We start from the raw sequence: 23431 nt of genomic DNA, 5'->3' as shown, positions 1-23431 counted from the left end.
CACTATAGATGCAAAATTAGACAACAGCAAAAATTAATTATTCTTGCATTTTTCTCTGAAAATTACATGTTTCTCATAGAAAGGTGCAAAAATGGAAACTTCATGGTCATAACCTATGAGAAAAGTAGCAACAAAGTTATAATTAGCACTTTCATTTTTTAGTGACTTAGGCTACATCCACGGGAATGACCCAGAAATGCTAGAGTTAACTGAGTCAAGATAGCCGCACCGGATACTGTGTTGGCCCAGATATTGTGACAATGGATAATTGAGTTTATGTCAAACAGAAAAAATTATAACTGCAACAATAAACATTCATCAGTTAGCCATTTGCTTTTGAAAGTATGCAAGTTTCATCCCAGTTTTGGACAGGGAGTAGCCTAAGTATTTGGTTTTTGCTAAAAAAGATTTTACTGAAATTCCAAAAGCCTTACTGACATAAACACCCCCACTAATACCACCAAACCAGTCCTGAATGAGACATCCCTGGCATGTATTCAATAAGGATGGCAGATAATATCACTGAAGCGCTGATGCGGAGTGAGGTGGGATGGGAAGTCATAAACACTGAATCTTCCTATTTCCAGCCTTAGGCTTTCATTCACACGCAACAGCGCAACAAAAATGAAAAGTACAACTGGCAACAACTATCCAGTCATCTCTCCTGCTTCCCCACAAACTTGGAAAATTGGTGTGAGGACTCTGCAGAAACCAACACTGATGACTTTATTTGGCCACATATCACTGTCATCGGTGTCCTTAGCTTCATATTCAAGAAACTAACAATTGTATTGTAAGTGGGACAGGAAGCTACGGAGCACTGTTTCCTTGGTGATTTATGCTGCATCTTACACCTTAACATTCACAGTAACATCCAAGAGTTACTGAGGAATGAAGTTCAGAATAATCACTTAAAAGTTATACAAAATCTCCAAAACCATTTATAATATGATCTTAAATGCCAAAGTGTGAGTGCATGGAGGAAATAAAGCAGGAGAGGCAACAGGGTGTTTGTTGTCAATGGCACAATTTATGAAGGTCTCTCCATAAAAATATATTAATCTTCACAGAACTTAAGCCTGGATCCTTCTACCTTTAGTGTTTAGCTAGATTCTACATACTGTTTTAACACGTTCAGCCCATGGACTATTCTTAATCTCACTGCTATAGGATGATCTTTTTTTCAGCTTAGCAGAAATTTTTTGGTGCTGGAGAGGGATGCCATCATGTAGTGGCACTGATATACACTAACCACGTGGCTCCATTGCCCGGTTATACAAACACCCTTCAATTCCCTCCCTAACCCTCAAAAGAAGGGTGGTGGACAGCTGGGGAAGGGCAACTTCAGTCTGCAGTCCACTACGTTAATGTTCAGATAAGCCTGGGGCAATGACAGAGACAACAATTGGGATTTCAAACTTGATGGGTTAGATATACTCTTCAATAATCCCTTCATGACAAAGACAACCCCCCTTAGATGAAGAAAATCATATGGAGATACCAAGAGTTAGATACAGTGCAAGATATGTGTAAAGTGGGAAAATGACTCGATATACAGATTGGTCCATATATCATGCAACCCAATTCTCATCTGTTTTGGGTGATGGCTCAGTCAGTATTACCAGTGTCTACTCTCAATCATTTTCTACTTCCCATGGCACTTTTCATCCTTTATAACGTCCTCTTTTTTTACATTCATGGATTGCAATGCTGATTAGTAATTTCACAATGCAGCCAATACATGTTCACATATCATAAAACCAAACTGAACTGTCCCCTCAGCACATGAGAATTAACCTATCGACCACTCTTCACATGCAGTATTTCTCTCAGATGTAGAATGTATGAACCCCTTAAATCTGGTGACATTATTTCAAGTGCATTCTTGCTACTTACAATTTTATTCAACCTGGACCATTTTGGTAGTGCAGGAGTTAATGAAGATTGTCTCTATCTCCTCCTGTCTGAAAAGTCATTCTAAATTCTGGTAAAACTGTCTGGTAGTAGCACAAATACAAAAAAAAAAAAAATGTTCCCAGGCTGAAGAGGTTAACCATTTCACCACGAAGACATTTTATGATGTCCACTGCTACCACCTGATGATTTTGCTCACCTTTGAAAGAATTTTTGACCTGATATAGCCTTCACTTACCCTATTACCAGAGATGTGCCAAAGCTGAATAAATGTATCCTGCTGCAGCACAAAAAAAACTATAAAATTAGTCCTCTGGCTGAAGAGGCAGAGTGAGCGCAGTCATTAAACTCTGAGACTCTATGTACGATCTGGCTTCAGACACAGGGCCACAGAACAATCAGGAACTGCTTACTTTTACAAAATTAAAAACTCAACAACAATTTATAACAAGAAATTATCTACATTCATTCCAGAGGTATCTGTAAATCAATTATGTTCTTCATAAATAGTTTCATCTATATACATGTGTACAGCATACAATAATCTGAGTTGGAAAAATAAGTTGTTCTTATATTAGAATGTGAGAACAGATCTAATAGCACATCCATTCTCCTTACCTAAAATTTTATCAAAAGTACAGCACTACTAGTAAAAATCAAAGTTACATTTAATAGTCACTCATTTGGCTTGTGGATATATACCAATGTGTATATCTATCTATATCTATCTTTACATTATACAGTACTGTATATATATATATATATATATATATATATATATACAGTACCAGGTATATATAAAATACAGTAACCAAGGCTTACTATATCCTGCATGTGAGAGTACGCTAGTGAGAGAGTAAAGGCCATATGCTTAATCCACTAAGCCCAAGGATGTCATTTCATTATATTCTTGCCATTTCCTGACAATTTTTTAAAACTTGTAACAGACCTTTTGAATTGGATGAATCAGGTATGATCTTAATAAATCCGTTCAATATAAGAGGCCTTTCTCAAGGCCAATTAAACTGTCTAGTAGCAGCATGAGAAAACTAAGAACTAGACAGACGTGGAACCATAAGTGTTGTAATGCTAGATATTGCTAAAGCCCATAGAAGTAAAGCACCTTGCTTCCGAAAAACCTAAACTGAACTGAACAGGCCACTCCAAGAAATGCTCCTGGATTTATACAGTACACCACTTGGACTCAAAGGGTTAGACTTTAACCCAAGATCTGCAACTTGCATTGCTTGATGCCCAGTGGGAGAAAGTGACATACATCGCTTTAGTCAGGCAGAAAAATTCAATTTCCCATACTTTACTTTGGTGTGGACAGGTGATTAATGACTTGAAATGGACCACATGGTACCATCTTGAGCTTTTATCAATCTCATCTCCCCCTTCTCATGTATTTGTTATGCAGTCCTCCAAATTAAAATTTTGAAATATTCACCCCGAGTATAGTCTATCTAGACAGACAGATAGTATTATAGAAATTACCCTTAAAAACTGGCATACCTATACTCTAAGAAATGTTCTTGCATCTTATATATATATTTTTTATATTTTCACCACTGGAAAAAAAAATGGTATGGTGCTTACTTTTGAAATTACTAAAATATGAGAGATATTGACTTCATACTGTATTAGACACATCCATACTTTAACATGTTCTCTCTCATATCAAGGAGGTTTCTGATGACATTAGGAAACTTCACATGATTTTATTCAGGAGTGATACAATACAGCCTTAATAAACTCCGTCATTAAAAGAGGTTTTTCTGAACTTGCAATAAAAACCATGTGTTTGCAGCAATAATAAACTAAAAAGGACATCAACCAGGGCCATATTCTAAGTGGCAAGTTGGCTTCACAGCAACACTTTCTTGGCAATATGTTCTGCATAATACAACCCTAAAATTCTTTTGTATGTTTTTTTTTTGGCATTTATGGATCTTGAAAAAACATATGACAATGTAGACAGAGAAGGATTGTGGAAGGTTTTGTGCATGTATGGTGTAGATGGTAAGCTGCTAGGTGCTGTCAAGAATTTTTATGATGGTAGTGAGGCATGCATAAGGGTAAATGGGAATCTAAGTGAATGGTTCATAATCAATGTGGGTGTGTGACAAAGTTATGTGATGTCCCCGTGGTTGTACAATATATATATGTATGGGGTGATGAGAGAAATAAGAACACGAGTAATGAAGAGAGGGATGGCATTGGTAAGGAATGGTGATGGATGGAATATCTCAAATTTGTTGTACACTGATAATGCAGTGCTACTTGCAAATACCAAACAAGAGCTTGGTGGACAAGTGTAAAAGTTTTGCTGATGTCTGTGAACATTGTGCCATGTAAGTAAATGTAGAAAAGAGTAAAGTGATGGTAATCGAGAGAGGAGGTGACTCCCAGTGTGATGTCACAGTGAATGGAGAGAGGCTGGAACTGGTGAGAGATTTCAAATACCTGGGTGCAGTGATAGAAAACAAAGAAAAATGTGCAAAAGAAGTGGAAAGTAGAATGACACAAGGACGGAAGGTAGCTGGTGCTATGAAGGCCCTGATAAGAAACAGAGGCTTGAATGTTGCAGCTGCATGAGGCTTACATGAAGGAGTGTTAGTGCCAACTTTAACATGTGAATGTGAGACTACGGTGAGGCATGAAAATGAAAAGTCAAGAGTGACAGCTGCAGAGATGGGACTGATGAGGAATGTATGTGGAGTACAGAGAGTGGATAGGATACAAAATAATGTGATTCATGAGAGATAAGGAGTGAGGAAGTCCGTGGACACCAGAATCAAAGTGAACTGAGATGGTATGTCCATGTGGAGAGAATGGATAACAATAGAGTGGTGAAAAAGGTATATCTGAGTGAATATGATGGAGGGAGGAGGTGAGGTAGGCCAAGGAGATAATGGAGGGATATGGTGGATGAGTGTGTGAGGAAGAGAGGTATGGAAGTCAGTGAGACTAGGGGACTGACAAGAGATCGAGCTGGAAGGATGAATGTTGTGAGAAGTGCATGATCAGGGATTTGGCACCCCCTTTAGCATGACAGCGTTTGGATTGACTCTATCGGATACGTTTATATGAAGCTACATAATGTGGTGAAAATTTTTTGGTGTATCAGACAGAGCCAGGTTTCCAGGGGCTTGAATGATGAGTGAATGGAAGCATGGCCCACTGGACTGGGCAAACTTGGGCTGTCTGGACACTGCTACTCCTCACCCTGCCCAAGGGTGGGAAGGAGGTCCAGATGATGATGAAGATGTTATTTATATTATCATACATAATTTGCATCACTAACACACCAAAGGGTACTGGGATGTAATGTGCAGCACAAATTACCATAGAAGAGGTTGTGAAACTTCCAAAGCCACTCAGAATATGACCCCCAGGCCCCAGGGCTAGGAATATGGCCATAAATGCTCTCTTCATTTGTTGCGCTGAGCGGTGTGATCTTTAGGTCGCCTTGGAGGGGGCATGGGGCTCTCTGGGGGGGTACCTGTGCCGGTGTTGGCACTGGATGCAGTCGACGCAGTAATGGCAGCAGAGGCCTTGCGGGGATTCTTAAATGATAGCTTCTTGTTACCTCGTGGAGATGACCCAGTGCCACCCTCCTCGTGATTGGCGGTGTGGTCCATCAGCAACACACCTGCACAATTACAGTCATCATCATCATCATTTTTATCTAATTTCCCCCCGCAGTCTAAAAACAGTGAGGCAGGGGTGTGTTCAAAGATTATTTGGTTGCCTGGAAATTCCCTGTCCTTCCTTTCTCCTTTGTGGATAACAGATCAGTCCAAATATTGATGTACTGCCTTTCATCAAGAGGTACACTGCAAAGTCACAGATGTACATTCCACTTCTTTCTTTTCTTTTTTTACACCTTCCTATCCTGTTCCTTTTAAAAATTGTCGGTTAATGATATGAACCAAGTGGACACCCCCATTTTACAGGCCTGGATATACTGTGAAAGAGGATCCAGAAACTATGATCTGTCTGTTTTCACCTGATGGATCTGGACTACTCTCACAATTTACATATTTAGTCCTGGTTGCATGATGTTTGATTAGCCTTAGTTATGTTGCAGGAATGAACCTCCTTGGTTAATAGCCACACTGACTCTCCTGCCTGACTGCACTTGGCAAGCACCTGACTTGAAGGATTGGGGATCATTGTCAGGTAATAAACCTACTAAAGGTGTCAGGTAATAAACCAACTAAAGGAAGGAAAAAGTACCAAATGTAACTGGGATGATAATGGGTCATATGTATAAAAGATTCTGACCAATTTTTACAGTAAATTTTCATAAATTATCTATTACCACAGATCATTTTGTTTTCTGTCTTCTGTCACTTTAATAATCACTCTAATTTTAATGTACAGTGTCTGGTAGCTGTATGAGTGAAAGACATGCATATATACATGTAATTTATACATTCGTGAACCTGAGCTATGCATAGCTTACCCACTGAAGGAAAACAAGTCTTGCTGTTAAAATTTTCTTATACTTTTAGTCATATCAGTCTGACTTATCTGGTAACTTTTATTATCAATATTAATGCAAAATCTACTTCCTGTATTCCTATACCACCCATCCTCTGTGAGCATCAAGTACTACCATATTTTGCAGGGTATAAGACACACTTCTTTGTCTCAAAATTACCTTCAAATATTCCTGTGTGTCCTGGAGGCCAGACTAGACAAGTTAGCTTGGCTCCACTTAGAAGAAACTCTTATACAGATGTTCATCTACTGCTTGGCAGTCACGAGTATTTTCTAGAGTATAAAGACCACTGACTTATAGTATGAAATTGCATTCATTTATGTATATACTCAATAGATTTTATGATTAGAAACACCCAAGTTCAAGAACACAGAACACTCAGGGCTTGTTTACAAATGGCCATGTGACAGTCCAGGGGTTTTGTGGTATAGCAGTTTAGCATTTCAGTGTCTAACATACACCCTACTCTAGTTAGCAGGCTAACAGGATCACAGGTGAACTCCCTGCTAACCTTCTGAAATGCAGTCATGATCACCTCAATTGCCATCCACTCACTAACTAGTATGGGAATCATATTGGAGATGCTGGCTAGCATGACTGCTGAGTCATTATAAAAGATGTCTGTCCCAAAAGGAAATTCAATAACCCTTGTTAGACTGGCTTCTCTTACTGATATTTTGTTTCATTTGAGACATCAATATTATAGCAGGCAACAGCCTTATATTACTGCTAATGAAAAATGGGAAAAACGCTTACAGCCTTAAACAGTACTGCCTGAAATTGCAGTACCTTAGTGGTTTAGGAATTTAGCAGTTTAGCGCCTAGCGTTCAATCTACTCTCGTAAGTTAACATGATAACTGGTGAACTGCCTGCTAATCTTCTGAAAGGCATTCATGATCATCTGACTTGCTATTCACTCACTAGCTAGCAAGGCAATCATATTGGAGAGACGTTGGCTGGTGAGACTGCTGAGTCATTATAATAGACGTCTGTCCCATACGGAAATTCGATCACCCTTGTTAGGTTGGTCAATCAATCTATCTATTGCTAGATGCCATAATCCAGTAAGGGGTGGCCAATTGACTCTGAGTTATTTGTTATTTTATTTTATTCAAGACAAGAGTATTATAAAAGGAAAAAGTCTTATATTACTGATAGAGAAAAACAGTCAAAACAAATGCAACATTAAACAGTACTGCCTGAAACTACAGCTACGCTGTGTTTTTTCAGCCGTGACTGATGTACTTTAGCAGTGTTTAAGCCAATCAGGGCTCGGCCACTTACGGTACTATGTTATGAAAATGGGATAAAATTTACTGAGTATATAATGAATACAATATTTGAAATTAGCAGTACCAGACGGGCATTCACAGATAACAAAGCAATAAGAGCAATCGATCCTGTTCACCCCCTGCTCACTGCTGATCAGAGTGATCGATCCTGTTCACCCTCTGCCTCACTGCCACCCTAGCAAAGCTATCATAATCAGCGAAAGTGAATACAACCCTGTGCATATGTGTGTGGGTGTGAGTGTAGAGTGGGTGTACTTAATGAGGGAGGAGTAGGAGTAGTCCAGGTAGGGGCACAGGGATAAACCGTTTATCATAATCCCTTCAACACAGTGATGTATTTTATAGGTTACTTTATTCTTGCTTGCCAGATGGTTTTATTCAGTTCAGGAAACATTGTGGACTGAAGGGGTTAGCATGGGCTGAATCAAATGACCCTAGATTGAAAAGTTTTGTTGACTGTTTGAGCTCAATAAAAACATTTGCAATACCAATAATAAGAGAATAACTGCAGTAGGCAGGTTAGCTCATGTTTGGCAGCTTCTCTGACTAAACTGTTGGAATAAAACAGGATAATAAAGAAGGCTCTACGTAGCTTACCTAATCTTTCGGCTGAAACTGGTAGAAAATGGAGGGGGTGATGTAGGATTTTGATATAACATTTAATGAGAAGTATTTTGTGTAGGGGAGTTGGGTGGTAGAATGAATGTCACGGTAACTACCTATCTATAATTTTATTTATCTAGCTCTCAATCTGTTAGGCATGAATCTGACTAGTACGGGGTACTTTTAGGGTAAGTAAAATGCTGGAAATGTTCGTTTTCGTTTTTTAAAGGCTCCAACATGCTTGCATGTGTCGGCCTTGGTCACCTAATGGTGGCTCTCCACGCTGCACAATCCATTGCAGCCTCCCTGCTCAGTCCCTTAACCCTGAGGTCACACTTAATGACCTCATCTCATGTCTTTCTCGGCCTACCCCTCATAACCCCACCCCCAATATTAACACTTCTCACCTTCCTCACCCAATTATCATCCCCCATCCTCTCCACATGTCCAAACCATCTCAATCTACCTCTCCTCATCACAACACCAATACACTCCAGTCCCATCCTACCTCTCAACTCTTCCATCGTAAACCCAGCTCCTCCAGGCCTTGGACGCAGGGATGCACTACACATCCACCTAATCATTGTCATTTCTGTACGTCTGAGCCGGCGAATGTCTTCCTCCTTCACTGTCCGGGTCTCACTACCATACAGCATTACACTCCTAACACATGCTGCATACAAAGACCCCTTAGCACGTAGGGAGAGTCCTCTCAATGTCAGGAGAGGCAAGAGCTCCCTGAACTTCTTCCAACCACTTCTCACCCTAGCCACAGAGCTAGCTCCAGCCCCACCTCCAGCACACAACATGTCTCCCAAATAAAAAAACTCTTCCACACACTCAAGAGATTCACCAGCAAGTTCAATCCTTTCACGTCTGACAATCTCCACCTGCTCACCCCAACACGCCGTACACATAAAATCAGCATTATCTCGCAGTCTACCTCTGATACCATTACATCTCTTATGCACCCATTTATCACACACACCGCACAAGATGGAATTACTTCCTTGTATTGATTTTTGAAAATCTGTTTCTGTTGTCTGCCACTGTAATATACAGTACATGCAAGCATCTGATTTGGAGATAAGTGTATTCCTACTTTAATGGCCTTTATGGTTTCTTTGATGAGTGAGAGAATGGATTATATTGATTTGTTACTTTAAATTAATTTCATGAAAAATGATATTTGTCTCTATCTACTGATACATATTTAGTATAATTTAATGGATATGAACATTACTTCTCAAATTACTGTACAAAAGGAATCGGACTTCATAAACATAAAGTGTTAGGATGGCATCGTCGAACAAAGTAACTTTTTGAAAGGAAGGAGTTGTTTGTTTGTTTTCTTGTCTTGTACCCCTATTTTACATAAAAATAAAGAAACCAAAGACATATACAGTACTGAATAGAGATTCTGAAAGGTCGACTTCAAAGGCATAAGCGGTGTTAAGATGGTGTCGTGGAACGAAGTACCTGTAACTTTTTGGTAAGGAAAGGATTGTTTGTTTGTTTTCTTGTCTTGTACTCTTCTTTTACAAAAAAATAAAGAAATTCAAGACAGATACACAGTACTCGATATAGATTCTGAAATGTGAGTGTGTATTTGGATGAAAACTACATAAAAATAAAGAAACTCAAGACAAATACACAGTACTTAATACAGATTCTGAAAACTAAGTGTGTATTTGAGTGAAAACTACTCATATCAAGTAATCTTCCTGCAGTCTTGGTTGATTTTTTTTTTTTTTTTTTTTCCCCTCAGAACTGTCCTTCCAGAATTAGGGTGCATCTTTCACACGGCAGTGTCTCGTATGCCATGCAATACAGTATTCATTATCATTGACACCTTGCTCCCTCCTGGGAACCCTCAAACAGGGGATGGCCATGATAGACACCCAACCAGGCTATTTTACACTCACATACCTCTCTCACTCTTTCAAGTACTCCTTGCTCTCTCGGTAGAGAGGTGGGCTGCAGTCCTACCAGACCCAGGTTCAAATCCCCGCTGGGGCAGGGAACAGTTCAAGGATTTGAATTTCATTAAATCAGCTTTTACCAGTCTACCAGAAGACCCGCCGACATGTTGTAAAAATACCCCCGCTAATATCAATAAACCAGTCCTGTATGAGACAGCACTAGCATGTATTCAATATGGACAGTGGGTGTTAGTGCCAAAGTGGTGACATGTAGAGGTGTATGGCATGTAGGAGGACTACTGGGCCTTGGTAGCAGGCTGTGAAAGCCTATGCCCAGAGTCGGACATATCAAAAAAAAAAAAAAAAAAAAAATACTGCATCACTCTCTCACTTCAATGCAGCAGTGGTGCCAGAGTTCAAAACAAGTAAAGCTAATCTATCTGTCTGTATATCATCACATCCAGATAAGCCCGGGGCCACAATAACAATCCTTGTCTGTCCCCATCAAAATTGTAAAGACCCAGGGCCACACCATTTAGTCGGCATATTTATGGCACAAGCAGCCAGTCAATTGTCCTTGTACAATCGTGGCCATAAATAATCACCTATCCTCCAGTACCCCTTGCCTCAGGTTGCCTCCTTTATGCGTAGCAAGTCACAGTGGAGCAAGAGGGGCTGAGAGGTAGGGGCCAGGGAGAGAAGGGAAGGTGGGTAGGGGGACGAGTGATGGTGTGGGGATGGAATGAGGGAGGGGAGGGAGGGAAGGTACGGGAGGGAGAATGAATGCGAAGTGGTGGTCATATTATTTGTCTGTTTTCTTTCAGTCTGGGCATGATATAAAGAAGTTAGTACTCGATAGATAATGCTGCATTACATCTTGTATACCGGCGTCAGATAACATGCTTTAGACTGGTGGTGATATCAAGGGCTGGCTCGTGAGAGAAATATACTGATGTGTCAGATCAAATATTAGTGCAGAGCCAGATATTTGTGTTTATTCGTATATTTTGACTTCAGAAGCAGAATGGAATCTGGATGGCTTTGACTTCCGTAATGCTTAATTAAGAAATGTCTTCTACCCTTACATGTAATTAATTCTGGAACTAAATATCATATGCAACCTTTGACATGGCTGAGTCCACAGCAAATAATGATCATCCTCTCGGTATACACTCCCTCTATAGTCACCATCATGTCAACTATTTTATGGCATTCCTTTATGAAAAGGCTATTTAAGATAATTGTGCATAAAAGATAAATAAATCTGATGTCTGTACACGTGGGTGGATATAATTACGATATCTTTCATATAATGTTAGAAGGAAAATAAAACAAAATCCTACTCAAACTCCCAAAATAAATCTGTGTCTGTGTTTACTGGCACCGGTAAAGCCAAAGCAACAAGGAAAGACTTAGTAAGTAATCCAGTGGCCTCCGGCCTCTTAATAACCTCTTGCAATCTTCGCGGCAGCAAGGAAACAATGTTGGTGATGGTTTGCTGGTTTCGTCTGAACAGCTCCCGCTCATCCGTGGTGTGCTGGAGGAGGCAGGCCTGCGTCCTCTCGTTCTCTGGCTCCCACGCATTGATCATCTGAGCCCACACAGTCTTGATGGCACTGCACTAATGTTTGATCTGTCATGCCAGTTTATTTCTCTCTTGAGCCACTAATTAATATCACCACCTACTTAAAGCTTGTTATCTGACGCCAGTATACAAGATGTAATGCAGCATTATCTACCGAGTATTAACTCCTTTATATCATGCCCTGAGCAAAAGAAAATAGACAAATAATGTGACCACCAACCACTTAGCATTTCATTCTCCGTCCCCCATCTACCGTCCCTCCTCTCCATCACTCCACCCTAGCACCATCACACATTCCCCCACCCACCTTCCCTTCGCTCTCTGGCCCCTCCCTCTCAGCCCCTCTAACTCCACTGTGACTTACAGCGGATAAAGGAGTCAGCGTGAGGCACAGGGTACCGGATGATAGGTGTTTGTTTATGACCATGACTGTACATGTATTGAAATCTGCAGAACCCTGGAACTACAAAGGATGAAGTGTGTGCATTGTACTGATGGCATGAAGATCTGAACCTACTTCTGGCCTTTTCACGGAGGTGGTGCTGTTCCCCAGTGGAGTAGCTGGTGGGACGAGTGAGGGGAGGCCGCTGGGGGGGACCTGGGGGCAGCTGTGGGCCATCTAGGAGTGCGGCAGCCAGACCAGACACACCACTACCACCCATATTGGAGTCATAGACACGAGATGAAAATGATGTGCCTGAAAGTTGTAAATAAAAGGATGTACAGTCAACAAGAGATCCACCTGGACCACCTAGCTGCAGGATATGGCTAACGTGGCAACAGCGCGTGTGTGAGTGTTGGTGTGTACGTGCCCGAGAATTTATCAAATCATCAAGCTTCATCCTCTTTGCCGTATTATATTATTATGTGGTCAATGTATTATGCTGTGATATTGGCTAATAAATACTGTGTGATTGGGATAATGAGCTGTGCACTATGCTATTTATAAAGTCTGATTTATATAAAATAATTCTTCTCGTCTTGTAGCGTGAACCACGATACAGGTTGAGTTGTGGTTCAGAAACCGCGCCATTTATGGGTGAACTTGCTCACTGTTTCTGAACCACAACTTAACCTGTATCGTGGTTCACGCTACAAGATAAAAGAATTATTTCATATAAATCAGACTTTATAAACAGCATAGTGCACAGCTCATTATCCCAATCACACAGTATTTATTAGCCAATATCACAGCATAATACAATGACCAAATAATAATATAATACGGAAAAGAGGATGAAGCTTGATGATTCGATAAATTCTCGGGCATGTACACACGAACTCACACACACACACACACACACACACACACACACACACACACACACACACACACACACACACACACACACACACGCTGTTGCCACGTTAGCCATATCCCACGACTAGGTGGTCCAGGTAGAACTCTTGTTGACTACATTTTAAGTTTTCACTGAGTGGGAGGGAGGGGCATTAAAGGCCATCTAGATGGGAAGCAACCAAAACAAACATGTCATACCACTCATGCAATGTGTTCCTGCAATATATGGTCATCATTATCTCAATCTTCATGCTCCCTCTTGGGTATTCCCATGACAAGACTGACTCCAAGTTAGGCTGTTCTGTCCTCACCTAATTCTCTCTCTCAAATACTTCTTCCTCTTCCCTCCCTCACCATACTACACAGATCTGCCTATTCCAGTAATTACCCTCAATCTCTCTCTCTCTCTCTCTTTCATGTTACTATGTCCAAACTAATGCATTTATTTTAATCCTTAAAGCAGTTTCACATCTCATTCCTACTGCCCTATCACAATACTAATAACTTTATTATTTGCACAATCCATCCTGCTTAAATCAGCAACTGTTCCAAAAAAGGTAATTTCCACAGCCTGTTATAAAAAAAAATATCCTAACCCAGATTAATATTTTACCACCCTCCAGCTGCTAGTGTTAAATATTCCATGACCATCAATGGGTGTATGCAATTTAAGATATTAAAGCAAAGAAAACAGTATATAAAAAGGGAGAAATTGAAAAGGATGATAAGGACAAATGCTACCTAAGGAAAGGAATTAGTGCAGAGGATAAGTTATGTAGAAACAGATGTGAAAGGAATAATAGGAGCATAAAATTTTAAACAATTACATGGATGTTAAAGAAGTTAGTTGGGGAGTGAAAGATAAAAATGCTAGATTACTAGTGGAGAAGGGAGAAAAAGTGACCAGATGGAGAGAACACTTTAAGGAATTACTGAAAATAGAGAATGAAAGTAACACGAGTATAAGTGGCTGGGGAATGGATGGGAGACGGAGGGATGTGAGAAGGGAGGACGCAATCAGAAGGATGGAAGCTGTGGAAGCAAGAAGAAAGTCAAAATGGGGAAAGCCCCAGGAACTGATGAAGAGTGTGGTGAAATGCTGAAGCATGGGAGAGAGATAGTAGTAGAATGGATGTGGAAGATGTGCAGATTGGCCTGGGAGGAAGTTAGAGTCCCAGAGGATTGGAAGTCAGGTATAATTATTCCCCTGTACAAAGGAAAAGGGGAAAAAGAAGTGTGTGGTAATCATAGGGGCATTTGCCTTCTTAGAGTAATAGGAAAAGTATATGATAGGATACTTATTGACAGAGCTAGGGAAATAACAGAGGAATTAGTTGGAAAAGAACAGGGAGGTTTTAAGAAGGGAAGAGGTTGTGTAGATCAGATAATCATGCTTAGGTTTTTAGTGGAAAAGTTTCTAAAGAAGAGAAAGAAGTTGTATGTGGCCTTCATGGATTTGGAGAAAGCATGTGAAAGGGTGGATAGACAAGGACTGTGGAAAGTATTAAGAATATATGGAGTAAACGGGAAGTTGCTGAATCCTGTGAGGAGTATCTATGAGGGTGCTAAGGCTGCAATGCAAGTGGATAGTGTACTGAGTGAATTTTTCTGTCTGAAGGTTGGATTGAAACAGATAAGTGTCATGTCTCCATGGTTGTTCAATCTGTACATGGATGGGGTTATAAAAGAGATACAAGGTAGGGCAGTGGATGTTGGAGAGCCCCTAATGAGAGAAGGAGGTGTTTGGAAACTCCCTGTATTGTTTGCAGATGATGCTGTGTTGTTAAGTGAAGATGAAGGGGAGCTGCAAGGCTTGGTGGATGAGTTTGGGAGTGAGTTTTGAGTGTGTAAGAAACGGAATCTAAAGGTGAATGTAAGGAAAAGTTATGATCTTCGAAAGAAATGAAGTCACTGAATGTAAAGTGAGGTTGGATGAAGTGGAAATGGAAAATGTAAGTGCGTTAAAGTACTTGGGCAGTGTGATGAGTAAGGATGGATTCTTATTTTTTATTTTTTTTAATAATACAACAGAAGAAGAAAAAACAAATGAATAAGAAAAAAAAAATCCATACACCAGATTACTTGCATCCTCCATTCATAAAATATCTGTAACAGTTGGACTTGAGCAGCTGGAGGCTGAAGTTTGGGGGAAACAACTCTGGGGAAGTTTAGAGGGTGAGGTGCTTAAAAAGGTACAACAAGGAAGAAAAGTTGCTGGTTCCTTGAAAGAAGTGATAAGAAACAGGGAAGTGAGCACAGATGTGATAGAGTTACTGCATGACAGTATTGTGATATCAGCTCTAACGTATGGAAGTGAAGCTTTGACCTTGTCGGAGGGACACAAGAGTGAGAGCAATGGAAATGAGTTATTTGAGAGGAGCATGTGGAGTCACATGGAGAGACTGACAAAGAAGGAAGTGAAGGAGTGTTGTGGTGTGGACGTGGTGGATGTAGATGTGATAGGAAGCATTAGGATAAACACACTGAGGTGGTTTGGCCATGTGGAGAGGACAGAGAGCCCGCTGGGTGTTGTGAACTGCAAATGTATTGGCTGCCACTTGATTTTGACACCAAAGGGTAGGGAGAGACTGCTGCCACCTCATGCAAGCATACCTCAGTCTTCTCCGTGACTTAGCCAAGTGCTGAACGATGTTTTCTGAGACTTCTCATTCCACCCCCTCACGCAGACCCCTTGCCTCATCCACCCCTGCCAAGCCTCTTTCCAAGGTTACTATGAAAAGGCTCCGTGATGGTGCCATAGGCCACACCCTGGACGCCAATGTGTTTAGTTTATCTAGTAGCTTATCTAGTAGTTTATCTAGTAGCTCTCCTGTAGGGCCCTCCTGCAGATGTCACCAACTGCACTGCGCAGTTGACCCTCGTGCAGTGTGGTGCGGTGAGGATCTGTCCCTTCTCCCCTTGGAGCTAAGATGCGAATGAATGTGTTTGAGTGGATGAGTAAATTGGGAGTGTGTCGTCCTGTTTTGGCTACCTCCCTTTCCTTGAGGGAAGCAGCCTTGGTATATTGATAGACAGATAGTAGTGGAGAAGTTATCACGGTGAGAGCAAAGTCAAAGTCGGGGTTGTGTGCACACGCACGAATACATCCTATCTCTAACGCTACAGTTACTCATTTTTTTCATGTCTTTACTCATCGACGTGACCACCAGCAGAACTGGGGATTCTTTCATTCGCAAGAAGAAGAGTTGGTGAGTAATATCGCCTTTCATTTGTTTCCCTAACTGCTACACTTTTCAAGATATACTAGTTTGAAATAAGGCTGTTTTGGCAAATACAGTACTGCCATACTGAGAGGTCAGCTGCACCTAAAATAAGCCGGGGCATAGGGGATAATCCAAATACTGTACTGTACATCAAAGAGTGTCACCAGAATAAACATGGAAATTCTTGAAGCTGAGGAGTACAATTACTTGGGGCAAATACTAAGATCAACGAAAGACCATGATACCGAAATAAAATAATGAATTACAATTGGATGGAAAGCTTTCAGTACACATAGATACAAAATGAAAAGTAGCTTGTCAATATGTATGAAACGAAGAGTATTTAACGAATGTATAATCCCAGCTATGACATATGGTTGGGAGACCTGGAAACCGAAAAAATCAATGGAAAATCAACTAATTCATTCTTAAAGACTATGGGAATATCTTTAAAAGACAGGAGTAGATCAACTTGGGTGAGAGAGCAGACTAAAGTCAAAGCCTTTATAGAAGTTATAAAAGAACAGAAATGGAGATGTAGTAAGAATTAGTGATAATCGACGGAGCAAGAGGCTGACTGACTGGACTCCAAGAGACTGTAAGGGTAGCAGAAAAAGGCCAGACAGAAAGTGGAGAGAAAAAATAGAGAAGTTTGCATGCAAAATGTGGAAGAAATTGGCTCAGTCAAGGAATTTGTGGAAAAGGATGGGAGAGGCCTTTGTTCAACAGTGGACTTGTAATGGCTGACTATGGTGATAATGACGATGATGATACTGTAAAATACGTCAAGAAGTAAAAAGTGACTCACCGGATGCTCTGGTGGGCCCTGAAGAGAAAGTAGAGGGGAACACAGGACAATATACTGAGGATATGAAGCTCTCAAAGGTGGTTGCCTCGCTGTATTGTTCAATGATTGTGTCCAGGGCTCGAGCTCTCTCCTCATAGCTGAAGATGTGTAACAGTAATGAAACTTCTACACAGTAATTTGTATTTGGTCTCTTTACACCATTAGATCTGTTGGTATAAATACAGTAAAAGTCCAATTATTCAGCAGCTGATTATTCAGTGGATCTGATATTTCAGCAAGTTTGAGAAATAGTCCCACTTACAAAAGTCTCTGATTATCCGGCAGATATTTTGATTCATCTCAGCAGGCCAGTAAGTGTTATCTGTGACTTGTAAGCCTACTGTGTCATTACACTTGTATATGTTCGCTAATTACTATATTTTTCAGATTCAAGTATAGTACTGTGTAGATTACAGTACTGTAAAGTATCATCTATCTATCTATCTATTGCCAGATGCCATGTATCCCAAGTGGGGTGGCCAAGGGCTCAGAGTTAATTGTTTTACAGGGAGGGGCACTAATCCTCCACCAACCCCACTTGACACGTAGGGATGCCAACAGCATCTGGTGTTCCCAGGCGGTCACCCATCCAAGTACTAACCAGACCCAACGTTGCTTACAGACCGATAAATAAACGTTTCTTGTTCATTCTGTTTCCCTGTTGCTTTTAACTATTTGGCTGTGACAACTTTAGTTTGATTCACTGGCATAATGACAGAAGGGACTATCCTATGTGTTTAACTAAACCTAATGTAACCTAGTTTAACTGTACCTAATAATTTAACCAAACCTAACCTAACACACAGTTGCAAACTGGGAAACAAAATCCACCTCTCAGTATGTAGAGTAAATTTCTTCCACTGCACTGGAAACAAACAATGGTAGTTATGGCTTAACAGCTTAATCCCTCAATGGCTGTGGGTTCAGAAATTTGCGTGCACACCTGGCTGGCCCTGGAACAATTTTTTGAGAGTTCAAAAATCAATTTATTTTCTTAAAGATGTGAAGAGAATCATCTCATGCACCTAGCAATGTGTCTTTTAGCTTCCTAAACCCATCCTATGATTCGCTATGATTCACGGAAAGATGCATAAACTTATGGTGCATGTGCCATATGGGTGAAAACATCTGAGATTAAGTGACCATGGGCAAAAACATCTAAGATTAAGCAACCATGGGCAAAAACATTTAAGATTAAGCAACCATGGGCAAAAACATCTGAGATTAAGTGACCATGGGCAAAAACATCTGAGACTAAGCGACCATGGGCGAAAACATCTAAGATTAAGCAACCGCCTGACTGCTTGGAATGGTAGCGTAGAGTTGTGTAAACATACCAGTGATCTTCGTTCCCTACCCATAATTGTTCACAGTTTTTTATAGCTTGCGCTAACTCGACGTCACTAACACCGGTATTGTAATGAGTTGTTCAACACTGGGGGTTATTGGGAGGTTAATGGAATACATTAGTTTACATCAATACTCTCTCTTTCACATTTACACACAAAAACGAACAAAAGAATAAGCGCTAAATGTATGTTAACTTTCGGCATAAAGACCTTACCAAGTAATCTCATATTCCTCCAGTTTATTTTCTGTATTTTTCCGACTATTCATTTTAGAAAGAAATCGCTAATTAGTGAAGTCATTAATTATGAGTTTGGCAACTGTGGGGTTCTATTGTATACAGTACTCTCTCCAAATACATTTGTATTAACATAAGTAGTGATGAGAGTGTTTACCAACACATAAAAGGTACTGAGTGGGTAGGTAATATTTTGTATCATCTCAGCAGTCCAGGAAGTGTTATCTGTGACTTGCAGGCCTACTGTGTCATTACACTTGTATATGTTCACTAATTTCAATATTTTTCAGATTCAGGTATAGTACTGTACAGTATCATACAGTATACAGTACTCTCTCCAAACACATTTGTAATACATACAAGTAATGATGACAGTGTTCACCAATACATATAAGGTACTGAGTGGGTAGGTTTTTCTATTACGGTATTCGGGAAATCCGATTACTTGGCACTGGCCCGGTCCCATAGATGCCAAATAATTGGACTTTTACTGTAAAGATTTGATACAAGCATTCTTTCTTTTCTTTCTTTTTTTTTCTAAACTCCTCCTTGAGGCCTACCAGTCCTACATGTCACACACCTTAACATGTCACTGTTTCAGCATTTAGATCCAATGTCTATTTTAAATACATGCAAAGGCTGTCTCATTCAGGACTAAGATGGTTGCATTAATGATGCTGTTTGCATGACATGTCAGCTGGCCAAGTAGAACATCAGTAAACACTGGCAATAATGGACTTAATCTAAAAACATATTCACCATTATGGTCAAGGAAACAATCCATTTCAAATTTTCCAATTCTGAAGGAATTACCTTATAAACTATATTTATCAATTTCATTTATTTCAGACTACTGAAGGTGAGTACTAGCTGGCCCACTTACAAGTTCTGGTATAAAGTGAGCCTGGAGCGCTTTGACCGTGATGCATTGATAGCAGTGGCACGAACCAACCCTGGCAGCACCTTGTGTCCAACCACCGCTCCATCGTACAGTGGACCAAAGAACCCAACCTGTAACAGTGTATCATAACTGCTCAGTCATCCACCCTTATATACTGTTCAACCCACCAACACACTGAATCTCTATCTAAAAAAGGCCTTGACAGTTTTTCCAAGTTGCTGGGAATGAAACCAAGCAAACTTGAGTCATGCAAGCCAGGAGGTGGTGAGGAGTCAGGGGAGCAGGAGAGAAAGGAAGTTCCAGGTCCAGTGGAATCCAGGAAGTGTGGGCAGACAACATGGAAGATGATTTCCATCATATCTGACACATTGGCCATCAGTATCTATATATTGCCATGGATACAGAATTCCCTGGTGTTGATACCTCTGTCCAACTTTTCTAGCAAAAGTATCATAACAACACATAAAACAGGAAGAATAACTGGTAAGGGTTTGATCTGAAATCACTATAGACAAAAGTGGAACAAGAATCCACCCACTCATCATTAAATTCTTTAATGTGGTTTTCTATCAAGAGCACATGGTCCTGGAGCTAGCAATAAACATTAGCATACCAGTGCAAACAATGTACAAAAGGAAAATATATACATACTGTATACTCATCTTAAATGTCAGGACCAACTTGCCTAGCCCCAGGCTCCTACACTTCTCACTGGGCAAGGTACGATTGGATGATGGATATATATATATATATATATATATATATATATATATATGATGGAGGATATGAATGGAAGAGCAGGCACTGGTCCTGAGGATGACATAATGGGTTGCTATGGAGTACCAGGAGAAAATGATAATGGGAAGAAACTAAAAGATATGTGTCAGGAGAGGAGGGTGTGCATTTGTAACTCATATTTCAAACACTGAGATGCACATAAATATACATGGTATAGAGGGAACGGGGATCGTGTTGAAAGAAGCCTGATTGACTACGTGCTCGTAGAGAAATTGATGATGGAAATGGTTGCTGATACAAGGTCTGTGAGAGGACGATGTGGAGGTCTGTCAGATCATATGATTGTGGTATGCATGATCAAGCTGAAAGGAGTGAGGTGGATCAGGAGAGAGAGAAGCAGCCAGGGAGAAAGACTGAAAGTTGAGAAGCTGAGAATCAAGAAATGGCAGATGAATACAGGACCAAAGTAGAGGACGAGTTAAAATTACTGAATTGGAATGAAATGGATCTGGACAGACTGTGGAATGCATATAGGGATTGCTTAGTTAGGAATGCTAAAGCGGTATGTGGTGTGACAAGAGTAACAACAAAGAAGAAAGGTACGGCATGGTGGGATGAGGAGGTAAAGAGAGCGGTGGAGGAAAAGAGGAAGAAGTGGCTAAAGTGGTTACAGGATAGCGGTTCAGTTGAAATAAAAACTGAATATGTTGAGAGCATGAAGCACGTAAAGAGACTAGTGAAGAGGAAAAAGAAGGAGGTAAATGAGGATCTAGGAAGAAAAATGAATGCGAACTACTCTGAAAATAGAAAGTTATTCTTGAAAGAGGTGCGGAAATGTAGAAGTGAAAGCGGTAAGAAATGGGATGGTGTGAAGGATGCAGGTGGTAGATTATTAACCCATGGAGATGAAGTAAGGACCAGGTGGAAAGAATATTTTGAAAGCTTGATGAATGGGGATAGAGAGAGCAGAGCAGCTGTAAACATGATTGGTTTTGGGGGTGTGCAGAGAAGGAATGCAGTGCCAGGAGACATGACATCCATCACCCCACAATGACACCGAGGCTGCTTTGCATGGCCAACAATAACGGGCTTGAGCCGGTGCATGCCATTAGCATTGGCAAAACCCAGAGCAGATATCTGTTGCTTGGAGAGCTTGCGTCCAGGTACATGCTTCTCTGTCTCCTTGGCTAGAGTGTTCGTTGGCAATTTTTCCAGTCTATCTACCCTGTCATATACTCTCTCCAAATCCATGAAGGCTGCATAAAACTTCTTTCCCTTCTCTACAACCTTTTCCACTAAAGACCTAAGAATGAATATCTGATCTTCACAACTTCTTCCCTTCCTAAAACCTCCATGCCCTTCTCCTCCAATTAATTCCTCTGTTGTTTCCCTAGTTCTGTCAGTAAATATCCTGCCACATACTTTCACATTACACTAAGAAGACAAATGCCCGTATGATTACCATACACTTCTTTTTCCCCTTTTCCTTTATGAAGGGGAATAATTATACCTAACTTCCAATCCAAGGGGACTCTACCTTCCTCCCAGGCCAATCTGCACATCTTCCACATCCATTCTATTACTACCTCTCCCTCATGCTTCAGCATTTCACCACACACTCCATCAACTCCTTGGGCTTTGCCCATTTTGACTTTCTTCATTGCTGCCACTACTTCCATCATACTGATCTCTTCCTGTCTTCTCACCTCCCTCCTTCTCCCAACCATTCCCCAGCCACGCATACTCACTTTACTTTCATTCTCTATGTTTAACAGTTCCTTAAAGTGTTCTCTCCATCTGCTCACTTTTCTCCTTTGTCCACTAGCAATCTACCATTGTTATCTTTCACTTCATGAGTAACTTCTTTATCGCTCAGATTAATTCTCTTTACTTCTTTCCAGAACATTTTCTTCCATTCCCTCAACTTTACACTCAAATTCCTTCCGAATTCCTCATCCTCTCTCTTCTTACTTTCTCTTATTAATCTTTTCACCTCTCTCTTCCTCTCCACATATAACTCTCTCTTCTGTCTCTCAGCTTCCTCCAAATCCCTGCTTTCCATCCACTCACAATATGCTTTCTTCTTTTGTACTACAGCCTGTCTCACCTCTTCATTCCACCATGCTATTCCTTGCACCCCCTTTCGTCTTCTGTACACCCCACACACCACCTCACACGCTGCACAGATTTCTTCTGTGAATGTCTTGCACTCACCTTTCACCTTCTCCATCTGCTCCAAATCATATTTACCCAGTCACTTGTCCATTTCTCTCTTATATTCTGCCTTTTTTTTTTTGTTTTCATCTTCCTGCAACCTTTCTACCCTCCATGTATTGACTACTTCCTCCTTTCCTTCCCACACTCTATCTTCTATTGCATTTGAACCTTGACTTTCACCACCACCAAATGGCAGTCAAAAAGTCCACTCCCCCAACATCTGTATGCTCTTGCACCCATTACATACCTCCTCATTCTGTCATCCACACACACACACAATCAATCATTGCCTTCCATTCATTCAGTTCACCACCTACCCTTCTCATCACTTGCCATGTATACCCATGGATCATTTTGTGCCAAAAGAGGGTATTGGCTATCACCAACCCCCTCCCCACCCCTTCCCCCCACGTGTCCACTAGAGCACTGCCATTCTCATCCACTTCTGCTGGCACACCCCACTCACCACCTACTCCATCCACTTTCACATCCCCTATGTTTCCATTCATATAAAAAAATACTCTCTCATTCCTTTCAAACTTTTCCATGCATGCTTCCACATTTGCCCAAAACTCTTCTTTTACTCTGCTTGCACAATCTTTTGTTGGAGCATACATACACACAATTGCCCACATTTGTGGCCTTACTTTCAGTCTTAGCTACACAATCCTTGAGCCAACTGATCCACACTCACATCTCTTGCACACAACAATACATACTCCCTCTTTTGCCCTCTAATTCCCACCTACTTCCGTGCATATAGTCCATCCACACTCTCACTCTCTCACCTCT

The 23431-nt window shown here is 40.7% G+C and overlaps 1 protein-coding gene across 1 annotated transcript in view; it reads right to left on the bottom strand.

Annotated features, from left to right (window-relative positions):
- Positions 1-5348: 5348 nt before the first annotated feature.
- The window catches only part of LOC145417874 (ral GTPase-activating protein subunit alpha-2), a 151263-nt gene continuing 133180 nt past the window's right edge, over positions 5349-23431 (bottom strand). Inside the window, exons 36-39 of the mRNA XM_080286490.1 lie at positions 19667-19794; positions 17160-17296; positions 12345-12524; positions 5349-5569 (exon numbers count right to left, since the gene is read on the bottom strand). Coding sequence (XP_080142616.1) covers positions 5349-5569; positions 12345-12524; positions 17160-17296; positions 19667-19794 — 666 coding nt within the window. The remainder of the gene's footprint in view (positions 5570-12344; positions 12525-17159; positions 17297-19666; positions 19795-23431) is intronic.

This window comes from Coenobita brevimanus, chromosome 111 (genome assembly GCF_032717465.1).
Source record: "Coenobita brevimanus isolate Jiangsu-jjx chromosome 111, ASM3271746v2, whole genome shotgun sequence".
In the NCBI taxonomy this organism is placed as follows: Eukaryota; Metazoa; Arthropoda; class Malacostraca; order Decapoda; family Coenobitidae; genus Coenobita; species Coenobita brevimanus.
The sequence above is the reverse complement of the archived record's forward strand: the minus strand, read 5'-3'. Positions and strand labels throughout refer to the sequence as shown.